The sequence below is a fragment of the Sturnus vulgaris genome, chromosome 14, assembly GCF_052056855.1.
Source record: "Sturnus vulgaris isolate bStuVul1 chromosome 14, bStuVul1.hap1, whole genome shotgun sequence".
Classification (NCBI taxonomy): domain Eukaryota; kingdom Metazoa; phylum Chordata; class Aves; order Passeriformes; family Sturnidae; genus Sturnus; species Sturnus vulgaris.
Genome location: NC_142256.1, coordinates 576,570 through 601,946, shown reverse-complemented (window position 1 = coordinate 601,946; position 25,377 = coordinate 576,570). Strand labels below are relative to the sequence as shown.

The 25,377-nt window shown below is 54.6% G+C and overlaps 4 protein-coding genes across 9 annotated transcripts in view; all 4 read left to right on the top strand.

The window, feature by feature from the left end:
- Positions 1 to 456: 456 nt before the first annotated feature.
- SNX12 (sorting nexin 12) lies at positions 457 to 6,002 on the top strand. 2 transcript variants are annotated; one of them, XM_088172923.1, is made up of 4 exons: positions 457 to 793; positions 2,627 to 2,722; positions 3,650 to 3,774; positions 4,221 to 6,002. In XM_088172923.1, the coding sequence occupies exons 1-4, from the start codon at positions 656 to 658 to the stop codon at positions 4,321 to 4,323; spliced, it is 462 nt and encodes a 153-aa protein (XP_088029049.1). In that variant the 5' UTR covers positions 457 to 655; the 3' UTR covers positions 4,324 to 6,002. The 2 variants fall into 2 exon arrangements, with proteins under 2 accessions (XP_088029049.1, XP_014732701.1); XM_014877215.2 differs by lacking the exon at positions 457 to 793 and adding an exon at positions 892 to 1,135.
- LOC148222075 (uncharacterized) lies at positions 4,387 to 9,809 on the top strand. The gene is made up of 8 exons (XM_088172922.1): positions 4,387 to 6,820; positions 6,897 to 7,016; positions 7,387 to 7,521; positions 7,867 to 7,968; positions 8,356 to 8,456; positions 9,076 to 9,148; positions 9,366 to 9,437; positions 9,620 to 9,809. Exons 1-8 carry the CDS (start codon positions 6,250 to 6,252, stop codon positions 9,673 to 9,675), a joined length of 1,230 nt encoding a protein of 409 aa, XP_088029048.1. The 5' UTR covers positions 4,387 to 6,249; the 3' UTR covers positions 9,676 to 9,809.
- A 1,178-nt stretch (positions 9,810 to 10,987) lies between these two features.
- On the top strand, positions 10,988 to 20,620 carry SLC7A3 (solute carrier family 7 member 3). Of its 5 annotated transcripts, none has more exons than XM_088172920.1 (13): positions 10,988 to 11,143; positions 11,813 to 12,114; positions 13,239 to 13,647; positions 13,843 to 14,001; positions 14,090 to 14,267; positions 14,360 to 14,472; positions 15,334 to 15,556; positions 15,690 to 15,829; positions 15,909 to 16,011; positions 16,294 to 16,505; positions 17,111 to 17,277; positions 17,545 to 17,653; positions 17,759 to 20,620. In XM_088172920.1, exons 3-13 carry the CDS (start codon positions 13,278 to 13,280, stop codon positions 17,890 to 17,892), a joined length of 1,908 nt encoding a protein of 635 aa, XP_088029046.1. In that variant the 5' UTR covers positions 10,988 to 11,143; positions 11,813 to 12,114; positions 13,239 to 13,277; the 3' UTR covers positions 17,893 to 20,620. The 5 variants fall into 5 exon arrangements, with proteins under 5 accessions (XP_088029046.1, XP_088029044.1, XP_088029045.1 ...); XM_088172918.1 differs by having other exon boundaries at positions 11,813 to 12,173; XM_088172919.1 differs by having other exon boundaries at positions 11,813 to 13,131.
- A 2,716-nt stretch (positions 20,621 to 23,336) lies between these two features.
- TEX11 (testis expressed 11) overlaps positions 23,337 to 25,377 on the top strand; it is a 34,043-nt gene continuing 32,002 nt past the window's right edge. The window contains exons 1-3 of the mRNA XM_088172913.1: positions 23,337 to 23,974; positions 24,515 to 24,578; positions 25,175 to 25,338. Coding sequence (XP_088029039.1) covers positions 25,336 to 25,338 — 3 coding nt within the window. The 5' untranslated portion in view covers positions 23,337 to 23,974; positions 24,515 to 24,578; positions 25,175 to 25,335. The remainder of the gene's footprint in view (positions 23,975 to 24,514; positions 24,579 to 25,174; positions 25,339 to 25,377) is intronic.

The following is a 25,377-nucleotide window of genomic DNA, read 5'->3' as shown; positions in this document are numbered from 1 at the left end:
CTCCCTGCGCCTGCGCACGCGGAGCGCGCCGGGACTGGTAGTTCCGCTGGGACGCTAGCGGGCAGCCAGGCACTACCGGCGGACTACAGTACCCAGCGTCCCCTGCGGCGGAGGGTGGGGCGTACCCCCCAACGGGTGAGCGTGGCAGGCGGTGCCTTGATGTGACTACAGCTCCCAGCGGGCATAGCAGCAACTCTGCTTACATAACCAGCCAGGGCCGATGGGGCCCTAGTCCCCCCTCGATACTGGAGTGGTGATAGCGGCGTGATGGCGGCAGCCCTGAGGTGGTCGCAGCTCCTCCACCCACCTCAGAGCGCGCCGCGGCACTCCGGGTCGGGCCCGGAGCGCCGCTCTCTCCGCCATCCCGTCACGGATGGGAGCCTATTTCCGGGACACGCCCTGGCGTAAGGCGTGATGGGTCTGCCCGTCAGAACCTCGGCAACCATGTTCCGGGGCCTCGCCCTCTCCCGGCGCTGTAGTGTCCAGGGCTGGCTACGCTCCAGGCGCTGTATGATGCAGTATCTATGTACGTTTCTTGGCCCCACGCCCCGGTTTCCAGCCGGACGCTCAGCGCGGCCGCCTCAGCTTCGGACTTTGCCCTGTCCCGTGGTGGCTCGGCCGGGACAACTCAGGCAACGCCAGGAGCAAGCCTGCCATGCAGGTTCCGGGGCGCGCCGAGCGAGCCCCGCGGGCTGAATACCTGGTGCGCTTATTCAGGGGGTGGCCACTCGGCGGCGCTGTCAGGGCCGTGGCTGAGCGGCCCCGAACCCTGGGTAACTACCGTTTTATGCAGGTATTCTATGCGCGCTATGCTGCGGTGCGCGGGTGGGGTGGCGGCTGAGGGCCCCAAACCCTGAATAGCTGTCGGGTTATGTAGGCGGCGGGCGGGCCCCGTGCGGTTATGCGTGGGCAGGGAGGGCTGCGGTAGCGGGCGGAGCGGACCGGGCGGGGCGGCGGCGGCGGCACCACCATGTCGGAGGCGGCGGTGGCGGACACCCGGCGCCTCAACGCGAAGCCGCAGGACCTTACGGACGCGTACGGGCCGCCCAGCAACTTCCTCGAGATCGACATCTTCAACCCACAGACCGTGGGCATGGGCCGTGCCAGATACACCAGCTACGAGCTCCGCATGCGGGTGCGGCCCCCGTCGGGCCTGCGGGGCTGGGCTGCCCGGTGTGCGGGTGTGCGGCCCGGGGAGGGGCGGCAGCGCTCGGGACGCGGTGGCCGAGGGAAGGCGGCCGGGTAGGGCCGGGCTGGTGCCGCTGTTGAGCAGTGGGGGACGGAGGAGGCGAATCCCCGGGCAGCGCCGGGCTGGGGCGAGCAGCGCGCCTGCGGGGCTCAAGGTCAGAGCTGATGGGTTCGCCGGGGCCGCTCGGCATCCAGCGGGGACTGGTGCGCACAGGGACAGGGAGGTGCTGCCTCAGCAGGCTCCTGCGCCCGTCCCCTCTCTAGAGCCCCGCTGAGTGATTGCTGAGCAGGGCATGGGTGCATGTAGCTTATCTCACGCGGGGACGGAGAGCTGGGTGGCAGTATCGTGGGACCTACTCACACTGTAGGCTGCCTGCTTTACCAAGAGCCCATGACCAAGGAGTGTGCATAGCAGGCTAAGCAGAGTTCTCTTCGTTGGGCCTTAAATCAGCTGAATTGGGGACCCCTTCACATCTCTGCGTGATAGATGAAGAAAGTAAAACTGAGCTTCCCCTAAAACAAGCTCCCTTTAGCATATGTTGTGGTGCTGGTTTGACTTTTGGTTATAGCATAATTTAACTGCTCAGTCTCCACTGCCTTCCAGAAGAATTGGTTTTTGCTTTTTGCTGCTCCAGTGCTTGGCTCTCATCATCCTGCAGGTGGCAATGGAAACGTCTTAGTCCCACTGAAACCAGCAGAGATGCTCTGAAAGCAGCTGAGTTCATTTCACAGATCTCATAAGAACACAGTTAATTGTGTTGCAGTATTATCTGAGTGCTGCCCATCAGGAGGTTTTGCTGTGTCAGTTCCTGGAATGATTCAGGCTATGTTGATGGGGTGAAGGTAAAGTTAACACAGCTGTCATTTGTTGGACTCCAGTGGCAGGGGAGAAAGGTGAGGAATTGCTGCACATTTCTCCATAAGAAATGACATAAGATGGGCATGAAAAGCCTGTTAGGGTAGGTGCTCTGTTTTGGGAGAACACTGTAGATAAGGTCTGGCCTTGAATAGTTGCTGGGGCAAGATTTCCTCAATTCTTCCATGGAGATGCCAGTGTCAGGTCAGATGCTCTTTTGCTCTGCAGGCTGCTGCAAAGCTCTCTTGTAGATCACTTCAAAATGGAGTAAACTTGAGGGGAAAAAAATCACGCTCCTGACAATCATATTGTCAGCACTGGTTCCAGTGTGTTCCCCTGGGAAGGGGGCGTGTTCCAGAAATAGTCACTCGAGAGGGAATGACTGGCACTGAGTAGACTAGCTTGCTTGGATCTGAAGGATTTTGGTGTTTGTGCTATCCTGAATAAGGAAGTTGAGTTCCCATCGCATATCCTTCTCAGGAGGTTTGATTTTCTCATTGCAGCTTCAGGTTTCAGTTACATGTTGAAATATTGTGTGGCTTCCAGAGCAACCTGCAAATTAACTGCTCTGCTTCATTACAGACAAACCTTCCCATCTTCAAATTGAAGGAGTCATGTGTGAGGAGACGATACAGTGACTTTGAGTGGCTGAAGAATGAGCTGGAACGAGACAGTAAGGTGAGGCCTGGCTCAGACCTCCCTATTGCTTAAGCCAGGATGTGAGAACAGTTGCAGCAATAATCTTGAGATTCCTAAAAGTGAGGCTGTAGTGGTGGATGTTGCACCCCAGACACTTAAATCCAGGGATTAAACTGAGGTTCCTTTACTCTAGTTTGGTGCAAGGAGAAATCCCAACCAGATCGTCTTAAGATGTCACAAATGCACAAAAGTTTACTGGCAAAAATACAGAAAATTAAGGAATTTTGGCAAAGGAGTAAATACACTTAAAAAACACTTATTATAACATTACTTAGGATTAATTTACTATTAACTTAGCATAACCTTATCCCACTTAACTTAGAAACTTTTAAAACCTTAAGTTGCTATGCTACCCAAAAAGTTCCATGAAAAGAGGAGAAGGAAGGAGAGAGAAAATAGAAGGAAGGAGAAGAGAGAAAGAAAAGGTACAGAAAAACCCACATAGCTACCAACTCCTAGGTTCCAGCGTAGGTGAGATGGAAACTCCAGGAGAACGCAAGGGCCGGACAAGTAGGTCCCTCACGGGGCTTTTAAGCCCAGGGCCTTTGTGGCCCCGTCCCAAGGTGGAGCTTCTGGTCACTCAGCCACTCAGGGGCCGTGTTAGCACCCCCCACGGTGTGTGATTGATGAGCAGCTCTGCCGGGGCTGGGATGCTGGCTCTGGGCTGGGGGGTGGAGCGTTTCACTGTCTCGGCTTCACAAGACCTGATCTGCCCCTCCCAACCAAACACACAGGCATTTGCCAAGCATCCCAAAATGTTTTGAGACATGAAATTTACCCAGTCTCTAACAGTGGACACCTTCTGGAGTTCTATCCATGTGATGGCACTAGAGATGAGCATCAAACAGCAAAGGATATCTGCTTGCAGGTGGTTGTTCTGCTCATGGGATGATTCTGTGCTTTCAGATTGTAGTGCCACCTCTGCCTGGAAAAGCTTTAAAACGACAGCTTCCCTTCCGAGGAGATGAAGGCATCTTTGAGGAGTCTTTCATCGAGGAGCGGAGACAAGGCCTAGAACAGTTTATTAACAAGTAAGCTTGATGTCCTGGCTTTTCTGTGTGCTGTTCCTTTAGCTGTTGCTGGGGAGTGGGTTGACTGTGAGAGAGTCTTCAGTCTTGACCTGCTGCTGGCAAGTGCCAGTGCTGGAGAGTGGTGCCTGCAGCCACGTAATGGAACTGGAGCAAATCCTAAGTGGGGGTTGTGCTTTGTGCTCTCTCCTGAGAGTAGTGAATATTAGCAGAACAGCTGTGCCACAGGGACCCACCAACACGGTACTGTTGGTTCAGGGCTACGGCGTGGAAGGGAACAGCCTGTGCTCAAGCACCTCTTACTGGCCCTGTTGCAGAGCAACTCGTGACCTTGGGCTGAGCGTGGTGCAGGTGTGCTGAGCTGGCTGCCTGACTCCCTCCTACAGACATCAGCGGCGTGGGGGTCTCGGAGGCAGCTGTGCTAACCTCCACATCTGATTTTCTTCCAGAATTGCTGGACACCCACTGGCACAGAACGAGCGCTGCTTACATATGTTCCTGCAAGAGGAGACTATTGATAGGAATTACGTCCCAGGGAAAGTGCGCCAGTAGGAGCACCTGGCACTGTCTTCCTCCATTCCACCCTTCCTCCTGCAAAAATGACATTTATTTTTACACTAAATCTGTCTTCTCTGAACCAGCTTTTCCTCTCTTGAACCTCCCAGTTTGTTCAGTATTTTCCTCTTTTGTAACTGGCAGCAGTTTGTTCTACTGGGCTGTGGTCATGGCCTAAAGATGTGAAGATTTATGCAAGTGAGTGCATTGTCCCACATCTAGCGGCAGATGTGGATAGGTGTGGAGCAGGAACTTGATAATGGCGTTCTGGTGTAGGAGCTGCCTCTCTCCCTGTATAGGAAGGTATGAGATGACCTTCGCTCCCTTGTCTGTGCAGCCCCAAGCATCTCTGCAGGAGACTTTGAAGAATAGCAGTTGTCATGTTGGTCAGTGATTATACCAGGTATTAGAGTTTTAGTAAGGTTTATCCAAACCAGTGAGTAGGTGCTTGGGTGTGTCAGTCTGTCATCCACCCCATTCACCCTGCATGAAACCCCCATTCTTCACTGTCTGGAAGTGCTGAGACCCAACACCTACTCAAACCCTGCTATCAGCCTCCTGCGTTACAGACCTGTTTGGTGTATTTGTGCCCCTTCCTTTCTAAGGTGCTGCTGGCAGCTCGAGGGGTTTCCATCCCATGTGCTCTCATGATGCTCTGCGTGGGTCATTTGGCACGTGGAAGATGGGATAGTCTGGGCTGTAGCCACATGTGCTGTGATGTGTTGGCTCAGAGTTTAAGAAAGACCACAGCATGCTGTACCATGGGCTGCTGGGCTGGTGTTGCCTGTGGCACCCTGCTCAGCTGAACCTAGTGACCTTATCCTGGGCCCCAGCTGCTGGGAGGAGCAGACGGTCTGGCTGAGGAGGAGCAAGAGAAAGCTGGTGGGAGCAGCTGTAGGATGCATCCATAATGCTAGAGGAGGAGCCCAGCCATGGGGCCCAGAGTGAGGCTGCCTCTCCAGAAAAGGACAGCAGAAAATGGTCAGTCAGTCCTAGGTTAGACATTTGCTTGCAAAGCAGGAGAAGTAGCAATGGCTCTTTGTGTGTTCTCCCCTGTTCTGCAGTGAGCTAGGCAGTTATTTGTGTGGAAGTGAGAACATATGACTGGTCAGGGAAGTGTTCAGAGCTTGAGGGGACAATGAGGCTATGACTTGCTGCAGAAGAAGTTTTTGGAGGCTCCCCCAGCTGCCAGAGCTGTGATGAGTGAGGTTGGGCTTCTCGGGGACTTCTCAGGTCAAGGCTGGCTGGTTTATAAGTGCTTGGTCACTTCGTTGAGGCACAGTTGAGCCTTTCTTAGAGCACAGGCCTGCAGTGGATGCCCTCCTGTTCCTGCCAGGCACGTTCCCCGAGGCCTTCCCAACGTCTCCTCTGTTTTCTGGTGAGGAACTGGCACTGCTGGGCGAGAGGTGGCTCTTGGGGAGAAGTCGCTGAAAGCGCGAGGGAGCTGCTTCAGGGGCTGGCTCGGCCCAGAAAGGGCCGTGGGGCAGCGCGGAGCCTGGTACCAGTGGAGGCGACCGTGGCCTCGGAGGGGCTCGGTCCCTACCACCTGCTGCCGCCGATCGTGCTCGGGGCGGCTCCTTCCCCTGCCCTGCGCGGGGCTGCCATCCATCCAGCTGTCTGCACCCTGTCCAGTGTAACGTCCCGGTGCCGTTCGCATTAAACCACTGTGAAGTCAATTGTCTGCTTGGTCCTGGGGGCTACCGGGACGGGGGAACAGCTGGGACAGAGGGGGCACAGACGAAGCGGGGCGGGGGAGCTACCGTAACAGAGCGGGCACCGGCGGGGCGGGGAGGGGGAAGCGCCGGGAGAGGATGGACACGGGTGGGGTGGGAGAATGGCCGGAACAGAGCGGGCACGGGCGGGGCGGGCGCAGCGCCGAGACGGGCGGGGCTCCCCGGTTCTCCCTGGCGGTGCCGAGGCGCGATGTGGCGGCCGGAGCCGCAGGCCGGCTCTGCCTCACCCGACTGCCCTGACCTGCTGCAGGACGTCCAGGCGCTGCGCTCGCCGCCCACCCCGCTTTACCTCAGCTTCTTCGAGGAGGAGTGTCGCGCCATCGCCGCCCGCCTTCGCCTCGAGGCGGCCGCGGAGACCGCGCCAGGCCAGGGGGAGCTCAGCGCGCTGCATTCCGAGTCCGCCGGACCCGCCACCTCCACGCCGCTGCCCTTCTCGAGCCACGGGCGGGTCCCGGACTCGAGCGCGGGCGATTGCGAGGCTGCTGCTGCCCCGGGCCTGAGCCCGGTCCCAAAGAAGTTTGGGTGCCTCCCACAGCCCGCGGCCGGCGGTGGCCCCGACGTTCGCCCGCCCGCCCAGTCCCGGCGGGCGCGGCGCCGCCCCGGGCAGCCCTCCGGCGGCGGCCCCGGCACCCCTGCCCGCTCCCCGGGCCGCGGCCGCGCCAGGCTCGCTGTCCCCCGCGCACGGGCCTCGCTGGGGCTGCAGCTCCCCGCGGCCGGCACAGGGCGCGGTGCCTGGGAAACGCGGCTCCTCCGGTCCCCAGGTAAGCGGGGCCACTGCGTGGAGCCCCGGCACGGCCACCGCCCGCCCGGTGTTGCAGAACCCTCTCTCTCCCCCAGGGACCAGACTGAAGCTGACATCGCCTGCCAGGCCTAGGTTTCAGCATGCCAGCGGGGCTTCGCCGCAGTCACAGCCTTCCAGGCTTCCCAAACCCGTCCGCCCGGCCAGAGAGATGAAAAGTAATTCCGCACCTACCAGTTGCCTCACTCGAAGCAGGGAAGCATGTGGATTAGGGTGCTGCATCGAGAAGGGAGAAAGGCTTGGGCTGCAGCCTGGCTGGGGACAGGGCATGGGGAGTGGGGAGTCCATGGGAGAGGCACAGGTAGGAGCCTAGGAAATACTCTCATACCCCAAGTGTGTTAACACTGTCTGGCCTCCCGCTAGTGTGAGCTGGAAGGCTGTTGGCTTTGGAGCTTTCATCCCGTGGTGGTGTGGGGTCACGGGTCCTGGTGCCTGTGCGCCTAGGGCAGGCTGAGCCCCGGGCTGCCTGAAGAGGGTGCGATGGAGCTGCTTGGGAATAGCGGCCTCTGTGCTTACTGTCCACTACAGCTGCTGCCAAGGCCGGGAGCCGTAAACAGCCCTCCTCAAGGCTCTCTGCAGCAATTCCTACCGTGGCTTCCCTCTCCTCACTGCGGCCTCCGGGAAAAGGGCTTCCGTCCTCCAAGCGTTTTTGCCTCAGTAAAGGTGAGTCTTGGTAGAAGTCTCAGAGGCTGCAGAATTGTGGGAGAGAGGTGCTGCTACCGTGGAAGAACGTTCAGATCTTGGCTGCAGGGTCAAAGCTGATTCTGGGGGAAGGACTGGGGGAGGACTGTGTGTGCTTGGGCTCAGAGGGAGGGAAGGTGAAGTGCAGAGCAAGCAAGGCCAGGTAAAGTCCTTTCCCTCTTTTGCTGGAGAGGCATCTAGCAAAGAGCCTGGACAAATTTGGTGGTTGAGGCTTGTTCATACGAGAGGGAGTGGCTGTGGTCAGTCAGGGCACTCTCTTAGCAGGGATTGATGCTCTTTGTTTTCCTTTCCTGGGTCTCACTTCAGGATCAACTACACAGAAGCTGGTGTGCAATAAGACTCAAGAGCTGCAGGAAAATGGTGAGAGCAAAGAAAGCCTGTTTGCAGCAAGGATTGTCTTGGGAGCAGGTGAGCAGTATGGAGGTGTGGATTCTTACCTTGTGTTTGGGGGAGTGTGGAGAAACGTGGGCAGCTGCTTGTTGGGCAGTGCTGCTCCGCAGATGTGCCCTGGCTGTCCCGGTGTGCTGAGGGTGCTCCAGCCTGTGCTGCAGGCAGGGGGTGCTGCCTTCACATGAACTGTAGCTGGGCAGCCTGCAGTCCTGAGCCCTGCAGAGGGAGGGGAGGTGAGGAGGCCCATACAGGCCAAGCCAGCAGCAGCTGTTGGGCTGGAAGTGCTGGGAGACTTCTGCCTCTCTTGGACAGGTTCTGTCATTCCCTGATCTGGAGCAGCTCTGTGGCCAGGTTGAAGAGTAGCTGAAGATGGCAGGTTTCTAGTGCTGACATCTTTCTTCACAGGTAAAACTGACCAGACATGGGTGTATGGGGAGTCCTCCTTGTCCAGTGAGTTGGCCCCTGGCCTGACTTCAGGGTGTGAAGATGCAGTCCCTGCTGAGCAGGTAAGAGCCAGCTGTGTCTTGTCACCATGGAGCACTGTTCAGTCTCTGGCTTGGGCCAGCTATGCCAACAGTGGGAGATGATGAAACCTGGACTTGACAATCTCTGGCTGGCACTTGAGTTGTTTTAGCCTTTCCCTGGGTTTTACACAAGACCATGGGCATTTTTTGCATGGCTTTACCACCTCTCAGTGCTCAGGGGACTGCAGACTTCTCTCCAGTTAGATTTTCTAAGGGCCTTTTGAAACATGCAAACTTCCTGTGGCTTGTGTTGTCACTTTTATATGTCCTGACATGGGCCCAGGGTGGGGTGTGCAGAGCCTGCAAGATGAATCTCCAAGTTAGGAAATCTCCTACCTGCAAAATAAGTTTGTACATTTTCCAGCAGTTTTAGGGCTCTTCACTCTGTGGCTGCAGCCACCCAAAGGCGTTCCTGTTTCCCATGGGTGCCGGCTGATGCTCGCTACAGTGGCTCCTTTGCCAGGCATAGTTCTTGTGATGGATGTGCCCTGGCAGTGGTCCCCAGGGTGCTGGACTTGGAGTTTTGGATGGGCTGTGCTGTGGCTGTGTTGCAGTGGGGATGATAACTCTCTGCATCACACTTGCACCCTGCTCTTGCCAGTCTGCAGGTGATCAGCTGTCCCAGGAACTGGAGCGTGTGAAGAAAGAGCTGGAGCAAGTGAAGGGCGAGCTTGGTACGTGGAGCTGGCTGCTCTGAGAACTGCAGGACACCTGCAATCCAAGTGACATCCCCTGTGCTTGTACCTGGAGCCCAGGGCCTGCAGCTTCATGGGAGTGGGGCTGACTTCATGTTTAGGGGGTAGAGCAGGTTCTCAGCTGCTGCCCTAGAGAGTCTGGGCGTGAGGTATTTAAGATGGGCTGAGCACACACCTTCTTGCCTCCTGTCTGCAGCTGACAAGACTGCCCAGTGTGAAGCCTATGAGCAGACAATCTCCTCCTTGCAGGCTCAGCTCAAAGCAGCAGGTATGTTCCCTCACCGTCATGAGCCCTCACTTCTGGACAGGCTGCAGGGATGCTCCAGTGATCCCTTGCTGGTGTAACTGAGGGTTGGAAGGTGGGAGGGATACAGCTCATGGCCTTTCCCAGGGGTCAGGTGCTGAGTGCCAGAAGCATTGATGTGCTTTGATGTTGCTGTTGTTTCCCAGGAATCTGTTTGAAAGATGCAGCAGTGTTTAACAGTCATGATCTGGGGAGAGACTGACAGCTGGGACATGGGGATGGACAACAGCCATTGTCCAGCTGTGTGAGCCTCTGGGCCAGTGATATATGTGGAGCTCTTGAATGAAATAATTTTATAACTCCTTGTATGTAAGCAAAATAAAGGTGTCTTTTCAAGTGGTGCTTGCTGTCTGCTTGGGTAGAGGCAGTGCCCAGCGCTGCCCACTAATCCCCAAAGTACCAGGTGAACAGGGCAGGTCTGTGCTTGGCTGCTGCTCGTTTTCTCAGCCAGAGATTTGAGGTCTGTCACAAGGTTGAGCTAGGTGCTGGTTAATGGACGTACAGTGTAGCTTTGGGGAAGCATTTCTGGACAAAACTTATACTTTCAGGTGGGATGCTTGGATGTGTGGTGGTGGTGGGCAGCTGTATGGGCAGGAGAGTTCTGCTGTCTGGTGCTGGCAGTGCCCTGAGGCTGGGCTGGGAAGGCTGGCCTGTTCCTGCTCCTCTGTTATTTCTGACTGCTGTTCCTGGCTGCCTTGGAATGTGCATTCATAGGCAGCCCACATCCCTTCCAGGGGCGGCTGCCCTGGGCTGCAGGTCCTGCACAGGGAGGCTGTGTCAGCTGTCTCCCACCCCTGCTTGGCACTTGGTTACTGGGGCAGCTCCAGTGCTGGCACAATCTGCAGCAGAGAGCCCTAACATGCTGTATGTTTATCTGTACATGCATGGTGAAAATAACTTCTTGGTGCAGGTACTAAGGGAGTTAGTGAAAAAATGCGCTGCTAGATTTATTATTTGTAAACAGAGAGGCACTCATGGGTGAAGCTGGACTTGATGGTCCTTATGGGTCCCTTCCAATCTGAAATACTCTAATGCTTCAGCTGTGGAAGCTGGTGGGGGCATCCAGGGACTGATGCGGATCTGTTTCTGCAGGGCTTCTGGCCCCCTTTATGGGCTGGAGCCATCTCCTACCCGCCTTTGATGCTGGCTACATGTGCCTTGCTAGTGCTTGTCTTCCTGCTGCTCCTGTTGAGACGTGCTTGGCTTGTTCCATGCCTCTGCCTGTTCCCAGCCCTTGGCCTGTGCTGGATCAGGGCCCTGAATGATGGGAGTGGAGAGCAGTATGACTGGGAGGTGAGGATGGGACACTGGGAAGACAAATGTGGAGCTGCATGTGAGGTCTGGGAGCTGGAGACATGTTCTGGTGTCCTGATGCTGATCCCTTCTGGAAACTGCCTCCCAATGCCTGATGTTGCAAGAAGGTTTCTGGCAATAGGCAAATCATGTAATCTGCCCCCTCACTGTTCTAGGGACCCAGTATCTGCTTGTGTGGACAGGGTGACCCTGCTTGGAGTCCTGCTGTGCCCGTGGTGCTGCCTACCCTGTCTGAGAACATTTTCGGCGATGTAGCTGCCCAGCTGGGTCCTTGCCTGATGGCAGCCCCGGAAGGAGTGGGCAGTGTCTGAGTAGTAACAGCCATGCTGCCGTCTGCCTCTTGAACTTCGTCATGGGTAAGGGAGGGCTCGGGCGTTGCTGACCTGTAATTCCTCGATTCAGGGAAGCGGGGGCGAGCTTGCGTCACTGCCAGTTAAAAGCATGAGCTGGTGTTTCCATCACCTCATCTCTCCGGAGATTTCCATTTTTTCGTTTGGCCCCCCACCGGGGGTCCTTGCCTAGCGCTCCTGTCCGCTCCGCTCGGCAAGCGACTGAAAAGTCTGTGCCTCGATAGCGGCGCCGGAGCAGGGTATTGCCAGTGATGCCGGCATGGGGCTGGCTTACCTCTCTGTGAGCTGCCACTTTGAATGGGCGCTCACGACACGCAAGCACTGGATTGCGTCAGGCGCGGTCTGCTGAGGGGAGGGTCCCAGTTTGAGTAAAGGGTGATGCTGGCCCCTGCCTCTCCTGGCTGCCGAACGGTTTTCCCAAGACTCGCGTTTCCCATCACCTACCCTGTTCTCATGGCACATCTGGACTCGGGAGACCCTCGGCCGTCCCCTCCGTAGCCTTTCCCGAGCCATGCCTCACCTTGGCGCTTCTTGTTACTGGAATATATATATTTTCTAAAACTTGGCGGGAACTCGGGCGCGGGTGGGGCTTGGAGGCGGGGTCCCCGCTCACGACTGCCTGGTTTTGGGGGCAGGCTTTCTGAACGCTCCTTCCTGCCCATTTATTTGTACTAGTCCATCGCGGGCGAACCTCGTCCCCCTCTGTGCTCTCGGCCGAATTGAGTTCGCCTTAAGGAGATCGCACCGGGGCGGGGCGAGCCGAGCCGAGCCGAGCCGCTGGTGAGTGGTGGCTGCCGCCGGACCGGGAGGGGCTTGGCGGAACCGGTGCCGCTGTTGCATCAGCTGCCACAGACTCGCACGTGGTCGGCTCGGATTCTGCCATATCCGGCGCATCGGCGGGCTCCGCGGCGGGACGGAGATGCTGCCGCCCAAGACGTTGGTTCTCCTCTACCTACGGGATGCGGATCTCGAATCGGGTACAGGAAATACTCCGAACAATTGAGCAGCGCTGGGGAAGGAAGCTAGAGTTGTCCAGGTAGTGGTTGAGAAGGGTGCTAATGCTGGGGCACTTGTTGCACTTGCGGTAAAGGCTGAATGACACGTTGCCAGCTCGGGAGGAGGTTTATGAAGAAGCAGGATGGTTTGATGGTCATGGGGAAACAGCCGAGGTGGTGGCTGCCACTGTGGTCCTGATAATCCTCTGTGGAAAAGGGTCACAAAGTTATCCTTGTGTACTTAGGCTGATACATGTAGTGTGACATGCAGTCCTGGGCACCTGGATGGAGTATGCTCGCTTTCCCAATGAAGGGAAAAGCCAGCAGGGAGAAGACACTGGTGAGCGGGTGGTTGAGTGCTGGGCAAAGTTGCCAGCTGTGGTCATGGGTATTGGGAATTTACCTTTCAGCTCCTCTGTGCTGGATGCCTGCTTCACAGGTTGCTCATCTTCAGAGCTTTTTGAAGATAGATGGCTGCTGTGAGCAAGAGGAATGGGAATGTCAAGCGTTCGGGGTGATTACATCCTGCAGAGCTTGCAGACTGCTCAGCAAGCACTGTTAGCAGACACCAGTGACCTGTGCTGGTCAGACAGACCTGTGTGTCTGTCTGGCTATGCATCCCTGCAGAGAATGTGGTACAGATGCTGGAAGCAAAAAAGGAATGGCTGCATCCCAGTGAGTCAGCCCAGCCTGCCAAATCCTGTGCTGGAGGAATTGTCTCCACATCATTGCTGCTGTGCACACCCATGTGCCAGGCTGGAGGAATGTGCCAGCAGTCAAGTCTGGGCTGAAAGATCTCCAGACTGCCAAGCCTGGGAAACAGTGGGCAGGCTCTGGGCTTGAGCAATGAGCATTTCCCACCATGGACTGACTGGGTTCATCCCTGGCTCACTGTTCTGGTGCAAGGGCTGTGCAGGCAGGTAATGTGCAGCCCCACATTGCCTTGAAGGGCACCACGGTCTCTGGCCAACCAGTATGGCAGAGGTGTAGTGCCAATAGGTGAGCGTGGAGCAGGTTCCTGTGGGCATCACTACCTACCCTGCTTCTTGCAGTCCCAGTCCTGCTGCCTGAAGGACATTGAGCTTCACATTTCCCTTCTCTTGCAGGACTTCTGACCAGCTGAGCTTCACTGAGGAGAAGACAAGATGTTGGGTGGAAAAATGACCAGTTTTGGAAAGAAGCTGGTCCGCCGGCGCATGGTGGACCTGAGCTCTGAGGATACACATTTTGCTCGGTGCCTCTCCACACTGGACCTTGTATTCCTGGGTGTGGGTAGCACCCTAGGGGCTGGTGTGTATGTGCTAGCTGGAGAGGTAGCCAAGGAGATGGCTGGTCCCTCCATCATTGTCTGCTTCTTGCTGGCTGCTTTCTCATCTGTACTGGCTGGACTCTGCTATGCAGAGTTTGGAGCCCGTGTTCCCAAGGCTGGCTCTGCATACCTCTACAGCTACGTTACCGTTGGCGAGATCTGGGCTTTTATAGCCGGGTGGAACCTCATTCTCTCCTATGTCATAGGTACAAGGCCAGGTGGCATGCGTGGGGCTCCTTCCAGCACCGTGCTGGCAGCATAAGGGACTTCTGGGGGCAGTGTGTGGTACTGTGGGGGCAGGGTGTGAGGTGGGATCAGCAGGGAGGTGGGTGCTCAGGTGCAGGTGGCTGGTGCCAGTCTGCCCTGGGCTCAGACTAATGTACAGATTTGCCATCAACCAGGTACGGCCAGTGTGGCACGAGCCTGGAGTGCAGCATTTGACAGCATCATTGGCAACCACATCTCCACCTTCTTTGCCAGCAAGATCCCAATGCACCTGCCAGGAGTGCTGGCCGAGCATCCAGACTTCTTTGCTTTAATCCTGATTTTGCTGCTTACTGGTGGGTATGCAGGAAAGAGGCTCCATGGTACCAGGGGTGATGGTATGGGAGCCTGATAGGTCCCCACTCACGTCCTCTGTCCCCACAGTACTGCTGGCTTTTGGTGTCAGTGAATCTGCCCTCGTAAACAAAATCTTCACGGCAGTGAACCTGCTCGTGCTGGGCTTTGTCATCATTGCTGGCTTCATCAAGGGAGACATCAAGAACTGGCAGCTTTCAGAGAAGGACTATGTCAACCTTTCGCAGTCAGCCTCACCAGATGACATGTAAGTGTGCCAGGCCAGGATCTGGCAAAGGGCAGGCATGGGGCCTCCTGTCCCTACACCTCATGGCAGCTGCTCTATGGCATTTTTTCTAGGAAAAAAGCTTTTGGTTCTGGTGGGTTTTTCCCCTTTGGACCGGAAGGGACCCTGACCGGTGCTGCCACCTGTTTCTATGCCTTCGTCGGCTTTGACTGCATTGCCACCACAGGTACTGCCTTGGGTGAGGGTGGCTTGGGCATTTCCCCTGCACAGCCAGCAGCTGGCTGGGAGCTGATGGGGGAGGATGCTACATGGTGTGGGAAAACAGCTGGTCTCACCACTCCTGGGAGGTTTCCCTGTGGAGTCTGTGTCTTCAGCTGGGCTAGACAAAAGGGCTCAGAGCCTGCCCTGCCCCAGGAAAAGTGGCTCATTACACCACATGGTTGGAGCAGGGCTGCACCTTGCCTGTGCAGGCAGCTCCCAGAGCAGCGGGGAGCCTTTTCACTGCTGAGCCGAGCCTGCGACAGTGCTAGGAATTGTTGGTGCGTCCTAGTTATTTCCCAGCCTCAAGCAGCCTATTTCCAAGTGACTGGGTTCATGCAAAACTGCTGCTTCCTGGAGCACAGGCAGCTCTCTGAATTTCCTCTCATTACCCCAGAAATCTACTTAGTGGGTGGCTGGTACAGGCTGTTCTGCCTGACCTCCCTGCCTCCAGGGGCTGCCCAGCAGCCTCCTCCTTTCCTGCTGCCGAGCCCCTTGCTGGGAGCGTGGTGCAGCACACCTTGGCAAAGCCGAGGCATACTTTCAAGGAGGACATCTATTCATCAGGCTCTGTAGGGAGAGGGAGCTACTGGTGGGGGGGAAGGGCTGGCATGGCCAGGGGGGCTGCAAGCCCAGGCTGCCAGGCTGCTGCATCCCTTATGCCAGTGCAGCAGCATGGCCAGGGACTCCTCCTCTCCAACAGCCCCTGTCTGCTGCTCCCCAGTCCTGTGCTGCCATGGAAAGTCCCTACTCTGGCTCATCCGCTGGGGGTACTTGCCTCATGCTGTGCATTAGAATGGGGCACATGTGGGCTCTTGTGTCTGGACAGGGGAGGAAGCTAAGAACCCACAGCGCTCGATTCCCATTGGCATCATTGTGTCCCTCCTCATCTGCTTTGTGGTTTATTGCGGGGTCTCTGCGTCCCTGACTCTCATGGTGCCCTACTTCCTCCTGAATAAGAACAGCCCTCTGCCTGAGGCTTTCAAGGCTATTGACTGGGAGCCTGCTCGCTACGCTGTTGCTGTTGGGTCACTGTGTGCCCTCTCCACCAGGTAGGACTAGTTCTGCTTGGCACAGCACAGGGACTGGCAGGATTCATCCTGGCTGGGCTCCTGGCACAGAGCTGGTCCCTTCCCTTTCTGGGTGGTAGATGTGGGCAGCTTGCCTAATCTCTCTCCATGACAGCTTGCTGGGCTCCATGTTTCCCATGCCCCGAGTGATCTATGCCATGGCAGAGGATGGGCTGCTCTTCAAGTTCCTCTCCCAGATCCACCATAGCAGAAAGACCCCTCTGACTGCCACCTTTGTCTCAGGGTTCTTTGCAGGTAAGGCTCCTGGCTACCTCCGCATACTCAGCCCTGTGGTGGTCTGGAGCTGTGTTCATGCTGCATGTCCTCATTGCAGGCGTGTTTGCCCTCCTGCTTGACCTGAAGGACTTGGTGGACCTCATGTCGATTGGCACACTGCTGGCCTACTCCCTGGTGGCATTGTGTGTGCTCATCCTCCGGTGCGTGACTCCTCGTGTTTGGCAGTGCCCAGGGTCAATGTTCCTTACATCGTCCTGGGGGCTTGTAGCCACACGTTTTTCCAGGGGCATGCAGCCTGGGGAAGTGTCAAGCCCCCAAGATGAAGGCTGCTGACCAGAGCCTGTGTGGGTCTCTGGGCATAGCCTTGGAGTGGCTGTCGTGGGGCCACTGCTGGAGCAGCAGGGATATGAAAGTGCTGCCCTCTGTTCCCTTGGGCTGGGAAGTTCCTTGGGCTCTGCTGCAAGCTTGTCTTACCTGCTCAGGTACCAGCCCAGGCAGCCGAACTCCCCGAGGACCATGGAAATGCTGGAGCTGAATGGGAATGAGGAGGATAGAGTGATCATGGACCCAACCATCATTGCTGCCAGTGCCCAGCACAAAGAGACATTGTCGCTGGCGATGCTCTTCAACCCGCCTGGGGACACCCCCACTGTGCTCTCGGGGCGCATTGTTTATGCCTGTGTCGCAGTCATTGGTGAGCGAGTGGGAACTGGTGGCTGGTGTCCCTTCCTGCCAGGGGCTGGAGTGTTTTGGTGTGTCTCTGCAGAGCTGGGAAGGGATGGATAGCATGCCAGGCAGAGGAGAGGGGGCAGGTTGCCAGCAGGTGCTAAACCATAAGCAGGGTGCCAAGTGTAAGGTACAGCTGTGGTTTGGGGTGCACAGGCATTGTTGGAGGACATGGGTGCTAAGCTGGGGGTGTGCAGGTGGTCATGGGAGATCCCTGTGATGAGCCTCACTCATGCTGGCCACTAGCAAGGGCAGTCTCCAGCCCTTTCAGAGTGCTTGGGCTTGGCCAGCAAGGTTTGATCTGTCCTGTTGCACAGCAAGAATGGGGTGGCTCAGCCAGGTCTGGGTAAGCACCAGAGCTGGGTCCAAGCCCAGCCAAGCACAGGCTCCCTGCAGCTTGCTGGTCTGGGAAATGTCTCCAGCAAAGGACTTTCCTAAGGCTTTGGGGTGGATGTTAGAGACAGTGAGTGCTGGACCTGAGCAGGAGGAGTGGGTGCCTCAGCCCAGCTGTTGGTGAGGCTCAGGGCCCCAGGGAGGCCATGTGCCCTGCCCTGACTACCCTCTTTCTTGCAGCTGCACTGATCACAGTCATCTGCGTGGTCATGACCCTCAATATGGCTGCGCTGAAGGAAGCCAGTGTGGGCTCTGTTGTGGCTGTGGTGCTGCTCCTCGTGGCTCTGCTCATTCTCACCGTCATCATTTGGAGGCAGCCGCAGAGCAATGCACGGTTAAACTTCAAAGTGAGTGCAGCCCCCTGCATCTTGGTGTCTCCCTGGATTCCATCAGGATCTGGGCGTTGCAGGGTCTGCCAGGGCTTGCTGCCCGGCAGTCAGCAGGAAAGCCCAGCGCCCTGAAACGCATCTCTCTGAGGTGCAATCCCCAGTGTGGAAGTGGCTGGGTGCTCTGGGCTGTGGCAGGGAGGGGATCTTTCCATTGGCCAGTAGCATCCTCAAGCCCAGCCTGGTCCCTCAAGGCACAGCTGACACAGCATTTCTTGTCCCCTGCAGGTACCTTTCCTCCCACTCTTGCCAATCTTCAGCACCTTCGTTAACATCCTGCTGATGGTCCAGCTGAGTGTGGGCACCTGGGCGCGCTTTGCCGTCTGCATGGTTGTGGGTAGGTGTCCTGCAATGGGGAGTGCAGTGTCCACAGGTCTCTCCTGGGGATCTGTTAATGCTGACAGCCCACCATTGCACATTTCATATGGAAACTGTCCTGCAGGTTTTATTATTTACTTCACCTATGGGATTCGGAACAGCGTGGAAGGGAAAAATGCAGAAAAAGCCTGTGCCACAGTAGAAAAACCTCTGTACCATCCTGGACAGGACCTCAGCCCTGGGGCTGCTGCGGTCTGAGGGCCTGGGGACTAGTGCTCCATGGACCTCTTTGCCACTTTGGGACAAGACCATGATCCAGAGAGTACATCCGTCCCCTCTCCTGCAGAGAATGAGTCCCAGAGTGAAGTTCTGAGGCTGTGAGCCAAAGCTGATCTAGGATGAATGTTCCAACCAAATGTTGTATGTTTCCACCCATTAACGAAGTATTGTTATATGTGTTTATTTATTGGCAAAACATGTTCATCTTTCTATATCTAGAAACAGGATATGGCCACATCTGGCCTCATTAGGGGGTGTAGGTTCAAAGACAGCTCCCTTGGATTCTCCTTGAGCCCTGGCCAGACTTTAGGAGAAAGCTGGCAGGAAAATGAAATTAGAGATTATGTCAACTTTTTTGTTTAGCCATGTAAAAGCTGAACCACTGTCACAGCAAAGTGGGGGAGCCTCGTGGCCTAAAAAGCCGGAGGCACTGGAGGAATTCCCAGTTACTGTTGTGGTTCTCCAGTCTTTGGCTGTGACAGCTTCCCCCCACAGCTGATATCTCTTGGACTTGGATGATGTATTTTCATTGGGGTAACTGGTGGTGTATATTTCTTAATCACTGCGGGCGTTCTTTCATAGCAATGATTGGCCTTGCTTAGCTTATCCCTTTGTAATTCTTTGTTCATGGTTAGGTGCATTGCTTAGCTTATCCTTTTGTGATTCTTTGCTGTTTTCTATCATCACAAATGCCAGTGTTCCTTAAGTTGGTGTCTGTGTCTCTGACCCTACCTACCAAAACAAAACCAGCATAGTCAGCAGGGTCAGAACAAACTGTTGCTTTTAAAATCTAAATGAAAGGAATCAGTCCTGTCTGAAATTCCCAGATGGGAAGACCTTCTGTATAGTCCATTGACCCTCAAGTGGGCCAAGGTTGGAGGACCATGTGAGAAAGCACATACTTTGGGAAGGCAAGGATGGATTTTGTTAACAGTGTATCAAACAAAACAGCAACAAAAGGAACAGTTGTTGAAATGGAGTGACAGATGTGAGTTGCAGAATCAAATTGTAATGCTAAAGGGCCAAAATAAGCTGCTTGCTCTTAAGTTGGATTTCCTAGACTTGCTGAGAAGGCTGCAGTTAGAGTAGCTTGGTATAAGGAAAGGAGGGGGCAAGTGAATCATAAGAAAATACATGCAGTAATTGCAGATGCAGGTGTGCAGTGGGATCCTGATAAATGGAATGGAGATATTTGGGATTCTGTAGATTCTGATGAGGTTGGTTCCCCAGGTGAATCTGTAGATGTGAGACCAGCATGGAGACGAAAGGTGGAATTAGATGCTAATGGTCAGCAGGTCAGGATGGATACTCACAGAGGATTATACTCAACATGAAGTAAACGAAATATCTGAACAATTTAAGCAAAGATCAGGGGAAACTCTTTTCTTTTGGATGGTGTGCTTGCATGACCAGGGAACCTCTTATGATTTTGTATTTATAGATAATGTTACTGAAGATACAAGCAGTCACTCCAATATTTGTGCCTGTAACTTTGTTGCAATTATAGGATTTTAGTTATTTATTTTTTGTTTATATTTTTTAAAAGAAGTTTTTTAGTTTTTTACCTCCTGTTATATCCTGTCAATTTTTGGAATCTAGCTATACCCTGATTCAAGACTTGCAGCTTACTCCCACTGGTATGAATTGGTAGAGGAACTATTACAACACACAGACCTGAGGCTTGCTGAAACAAGCCCAAGAGAATGGACAAAAGTCTTTGATTGCTGTCCATCATGACATGAGCAAAATTCATCATGTGATGGAGTGGGTGAAGAAAGATGGAGAATATGGATGGTGGGAGACTTTTTGGATGGGTTCTACACCTGCCAGAATTCTCACCTGAGTGCTTTACCCTGGTGTCGTTTTATTGATGCTAATCTTTATGCTATTTGTTCTGATAATTGCATTATATGTTAAGGTTTGGATAATTATGAAACAATTAGCTTACCAACTACCTCCACTGACAGTAGACAATCCATGTGGTACCAACACATGAAATGTTCTCGAGCTCTATTTGGATATTGTGAAGCTTGAGTGACTATAGTCAGAGGGTGTATTATGTGGGAAAATGACTGGCGATTCTGTGGACAGGTAACTGGGGGTACAATTAGAGAAAACTGAGAACTTAGTATAGAAATTATAGGGTGGGTGTTACAGTATTCCTTAATGTGGTGTCTGTGTCTGTAACCCTACCCACTGGCAAAACACAGAGTCAGGACTGCAGAGCTGGGTCATGTGCTGCCTCTTCCCCTCACAGGGAGGTCCCCTGGCTGGATGGGAGTGCTGGTGGCCCAGGAGTGGTTTCTGCCCTCCTGCAGTCCCACAGAGGGGCAGTGACACCAGCACAGCCCTCTGGCCATGAAAATTGCTTTCCTGGTGCACAGGAGGCTCCACGTGATGGTGCAGTTGTAGTCATCCCATCTGTCACGTGGCTGTGTTCACCAGCTCCTCCCTACTTTCCAAGTGCCAGACTTGTAGGTGGCAGCCATGGCTGGAGCTCTGCAGGAACGCTTAGTGCAACTTGTTCTGGTACTCATGGCACTGCCAGCAAACTGGTACTGCCCTGACCATGCTGTTTGGTACAAATATCTTGTTCAAGTGTCTGTGAGATGTCCTCAGTGTAGGTGTACTTGTGTCCAACCTCCTGCCTTTCTATAATTTTAAAGCAATTTTTTTTTAATCTATTAAATTAAATGTTTTTAAGTGCTTTTTTCTGTTGGTCTTGCTGCATCTCCTGTTAATGGCCTGTGGTCATGGACCTCTCAGCAGGACCCTACATGCTGCTGCCAGACCAGTGCCAGTGCAGAACAGTGTTTGGTCCCAGCCACCTGTGCTGGGTGACATCCCTGCGCAAAACCTGCCAGTTGAAGCCACCAGTCCTCACTGTCCTCCCCGGGACAGTGAACTTGTGAGCCAGGAGCTGTGAAGCAGTGCTTCAAACCAGCTCCAGGCAGTGCTGATGGTACCTGGAAGGGCAGGGAAGCTGCCTGTCATGGTCCTGCCTTTCAGGCCCTGTGCAGAGAAGGATTGTGTCACCAAGTTCTGGAACAGTGGATACAGTAAAGGACTTGGAAATGACACCTCCTGGAGGCGCCAGCAATGGCCTGCAGAGGAAGCCTGACCAGAAGCTGGGCTGCATCCATGAGAGAAGATGATTTTCCAGATTTTGGTCTGGTCTAATCAGACCTGACATAAGTATCCAAAAAAACCTCTAATTTAAGGCAGATGGACTGTGCTTGGTTTTGGCATCTCTCACTCTTTATTGGCAGTGGCGCAGGGTCACTGCACAGTCGGCAGCAAGGTACCCACACCATCAGCTCTGCTTGGCCCATGGGCTGGAGCTGGGAGGTCTGCCCCAGTTTTACTGCTGTCCCTGCAGTAAAAGGGGCTGTGGCTCCTGCTCTGGCCCCAGGACAGGCATTCATTGCCCCGGTGTCCCAGGCTGGGGTGTCCTGCCAGAGCCTCAGGCCCCAGCACCCAGGCACAGGTGACTCTTTGGGTGCTCCCAGCCCTCCTAGTCAGGCTGGTGCCTCAGTGTGCCATGCTGGTTTCACCACTCCACCTCGTGGGTATCTTCTGGCCAGGGGCAGCACATGGGTGCCTGCTGAGCCCTGAGCCTGCCATGTCCTTGTGCACCCATGTTGCTGCTAGTTAAGGATTAACCCTTGGAACGGCCATAAGAACACACAGCAACATGGTCCAGTCTCAAGATAGGAAAGAGGGAGAGACAAAGTTTATTGTAACACACACTCCTTAAATATACTTGAACGCTACTCCAGGGACAGAACAGCCCATTGGTCAGAGCGGGCAGCACCTCTTGCACAGATGTTTTCATTATAGACAACAGAGTTCTCAAAATACACACTCTGTTAACAGTAGCAGGTGCCTTTGTTTGTTCCTGGGAAAACCTCTACCCCCAGACCAGCTCCTGGGAAAGCTCCATGTTCTCATGAAGCCTTCCCACGGGCAACTGAGGCCTTCTACACACCCAGTTTCAGGTGCTGTTACCCACGGCTAGAGGGCAATGGGCCTGTGATATAGCTGCAGCTGTTACCCCCTGTTTTGGCACTGCTACAGCCCCCTATGCCTTTGTTTATGTCTATGTCCCCCGTACATGTGTGCACATCTGTGCCCATGTCTGTTTGTGGGTCTGTTTGTGCCCATGGGAAATCTCTGCCTGGTTACAGGCCATCTCAGCGAGCTCTGCCATCCCATCCCAGGCATCCATTGGGACTGGCAGAGTTTGAGGCATGGAGCAGGATTCTGGAATCTCTGGACAGCTCCCACCATGGCAGCTCATCAGGGAAAGCAGCTGTCCGGCAGCCAGCAGTCCATGGTGGTGTGGTGAGTAGTGAGGGTGTCACTACCACTCAGCCATGGGTACAGCAGCACAGTTTGCCCTCAGGCTCTGGGCCAGGCACCCTGTCCTTGGCTACCAGCCTGTGGAGGCTGCCCCAACTCTGCACAACCACTCTGGGGGGTCCCTGCCTCTCTCTCCATGCAGGCTAGCAGGGCTGCCAGGGATGGCACCGCATCCTCTGCTGGGCAGCACCTTTGCCTTTCCCAGGCCATGCAGGTGTTACTGCACATTTCAGCACATCAGTTGGTAGGTGAATGTCTGGGTGGGTGAACAACAGCCAGCCAGAGCCTCAGTGTGTGTTGTCTACACAAACCATCTGTTCCCCCTGTTGTACCCGGTGCCCCAGCAGCCTGCTCCAACAGCAGCCCAGGCTCCATCCTGCAGAGACGCTGGGAGAGAAGTGTGTTCCTGGTGAAGCCTGTCAGGTGCTAGGATGGGTTTCCTCTCCTGTACCAGTCTGGAAGGGGCCATTTTGTGGTTTGAGAAAATCAGCAAAAAGCAGAGCCTTGCTTTGCTGTTGAGGGGCCTGTGATAATCCACCGCTTAGGGGAAGGAAGCAACCAGCCCCAACACAGCTGCATGCAGTTTGCCCTGACAGTTGGAGCATTTCCTCCCCAGGCTTGATTTGTGATTTCCTTATTGTCATTCTGCCCTGGATTGAAAGGGAAGCTGGAGGGCTGTTGAGTCCCCCTGTGTCTGGCCCAAGCCATGCTGAGCAGGCAGGTGGTTGGGGTGGCATTGCAGTGAAGGCCTGGCTATGGCCACTGGCTGTGGCCACTGGGGTCATGCCAGGGATGCAGTGCTGGTGGGTTGGGGTGTTGGGGGTGCAGAGAGTGGGTGACAGCCTCCCTCCCCATCTGGCTCTACCACAATCCCATGACATTGATAACTTCATATCCAGCTGGTTTTGGGGGACGTGGGGTTTTCCCGGTGGACCCTTCGGAGCAGCTCTCTAGACACCAGATACTTGCCACCTCCAGGGGGGCTGCCAAGAGGCAGCCATGAGGGTGGCCATGCAAGCTAGGAGCAGGATGGAGATGGGGGACTGTGCTGCTGAGCCTCTGGAGGGAGAGCTGCAGAGCCTGCCCCTGCACTGCTCCCTGGCCAGAACAGGCCCTGGCAGGCAGAGATATAGCAGCAGATTAAATTTAGATCCACTTGGGAATTAAAATAGGCTGCAAGTCTGCTCTGCTCTGATACGAAATGCTTCAATGTGAGATGTGCCATCTTCTTCCCTGTAAATCTGAGCACTGAGCCCCTTCCCTGCTGGTGGAGTGGAGCTGCAGTGGCTGCTGAGTGGGACAAATCCACCATCAGGGCCTGAGTCCTGGAATCCATGGAATTGACCCCAGGGAGATGGGGGTCACTGGTGTAACAGCAAACTGGTATCAGCTCCTGATATTTCTGCAGCAGTATTGGGTTGTGCTGTAAGGCTTCACAGTCCAGAAGGGCTCCAGGAAATCAAAGCGAGTGATGGGTGAGATTCTTATCACTCCTTACTCACCTGGCTCCGGGCAGGCCTCAACCCTTCTGTTCTCTGTGGTGAGCTTAAGCACACATGACCCAGTAGCTGCGAGGAGCCTGTGTGCATCCAATAATCCTCTTTGCCATGAGCTGTGGCAGGTGGCCAGCTCTAATCCCACAGGCTTAATGCTGGCCTCTCTTTGCCTTTGCAGGTCTGGCATGATGACTTGCTGCCAGGTAATTGCTCTTGTTCTCCTTTCCTGTGCTGCAGCTTGTGCCCTGATTCCTGCTCTTGTGCCCCAGTCCACATTGTAACTAGCCAAAGGGTGGCTCCTCTCACAGTCTGTCCTGGAGTTGACAACATGCTGTGATGATGCCTGGACCCAGCAGGATGTCACCCTGGTGCCTCAGAGGACTATCTCTCTTATGAGACAGTTGTATCCTAATGGCACCCACACCTCACTATGGTGGAAACAAGCCTGTGAGTGAGAGGAGGTGGCAGAGGCAGCACGGGCAGTGCAAGTGGCACATTTCTGGTGCAGATGGGTAGTTTTCCATCACTGTGGCCACTTCCTGATGAACTACCCCTTCTCTGCCACCATCAGGATTTCCCAAGGCTGCACAGGTGTGCTGGTTTCCTGACCTCATACACAAGATTTCTTCGCTAATCACAGAGTTTTAAGAATGCTACACCAGCCGTCCTCCTTAAGCTTTTCCATTTTCCTGCTGTGTTTACCCAAGCAATTATTTCATCTCTAATTCATATTCTCCACATAGGACCTCAGACTGATGGTGCTTTGCAAGGCTGGACAGATGACTGCTTGTATTTTTCCAGTTTTAAGTAAGTGTCCTGTTCCATTTCACTGCATCTCAGGGGCAGCCTGCATCACAGGCTAGTCAATGGTGTCATTGTTTAAACCTGCTGAAGAATAAACATGCAGTTTCTTCAAGACCTGTGACAGTTGTGCAGGCACAGCAATGTGACTTGCAAAACAAACAGGTAGGAGACATTTTGATAAACTAAATGTAACACCCTTCTAGCTCAGTTATCAAGACTTTGGGGTAATGTAAGTGTTAAACTAATTTAACTACTTGGTCTGCATATAGGTGTACAACAGTTTCTATCATCCTGGACAAGATAATGCATGAAAAATCATGACACATTACTGGGCAGGGAGCAGCTGCTACTGTTTACATAATACAAACCAAATTTACAGACAGAATTTAACTTGTTCAATGGAATTTCTTGCCCTAGCTGAGCAGTTCTTGGGGACAGATCAAAATGGGTTTCCATCTCTTCTCATCTCTTGTTTGGACCCAAGAACAGGTTAGAGAGTGCTGGCCATGCTCTTCTTAAAACAGGAGGAAACACAGGGAAGGGAGTACTTGGTTCCTTCCTCTCTGAATTGGCCACTGAGTATTTTTTATGTTTTATAGGCTACTCCAACTGTGGGACAGGTGCCAGGATAGGGAAAATTCTCCTAGAACTGCTGATGTGAAACAAGGACTGGTCTGATTTGGAGCAAAAGCTTTCTGACATCAGCCATGAGCTGCACAGCAGGAGAGGAACAGCCAGCAAGACAGAAGTGCAGAGAACTATGGTAAGACACATGCACCCTCCTAGTGTCCATCTCCATGTT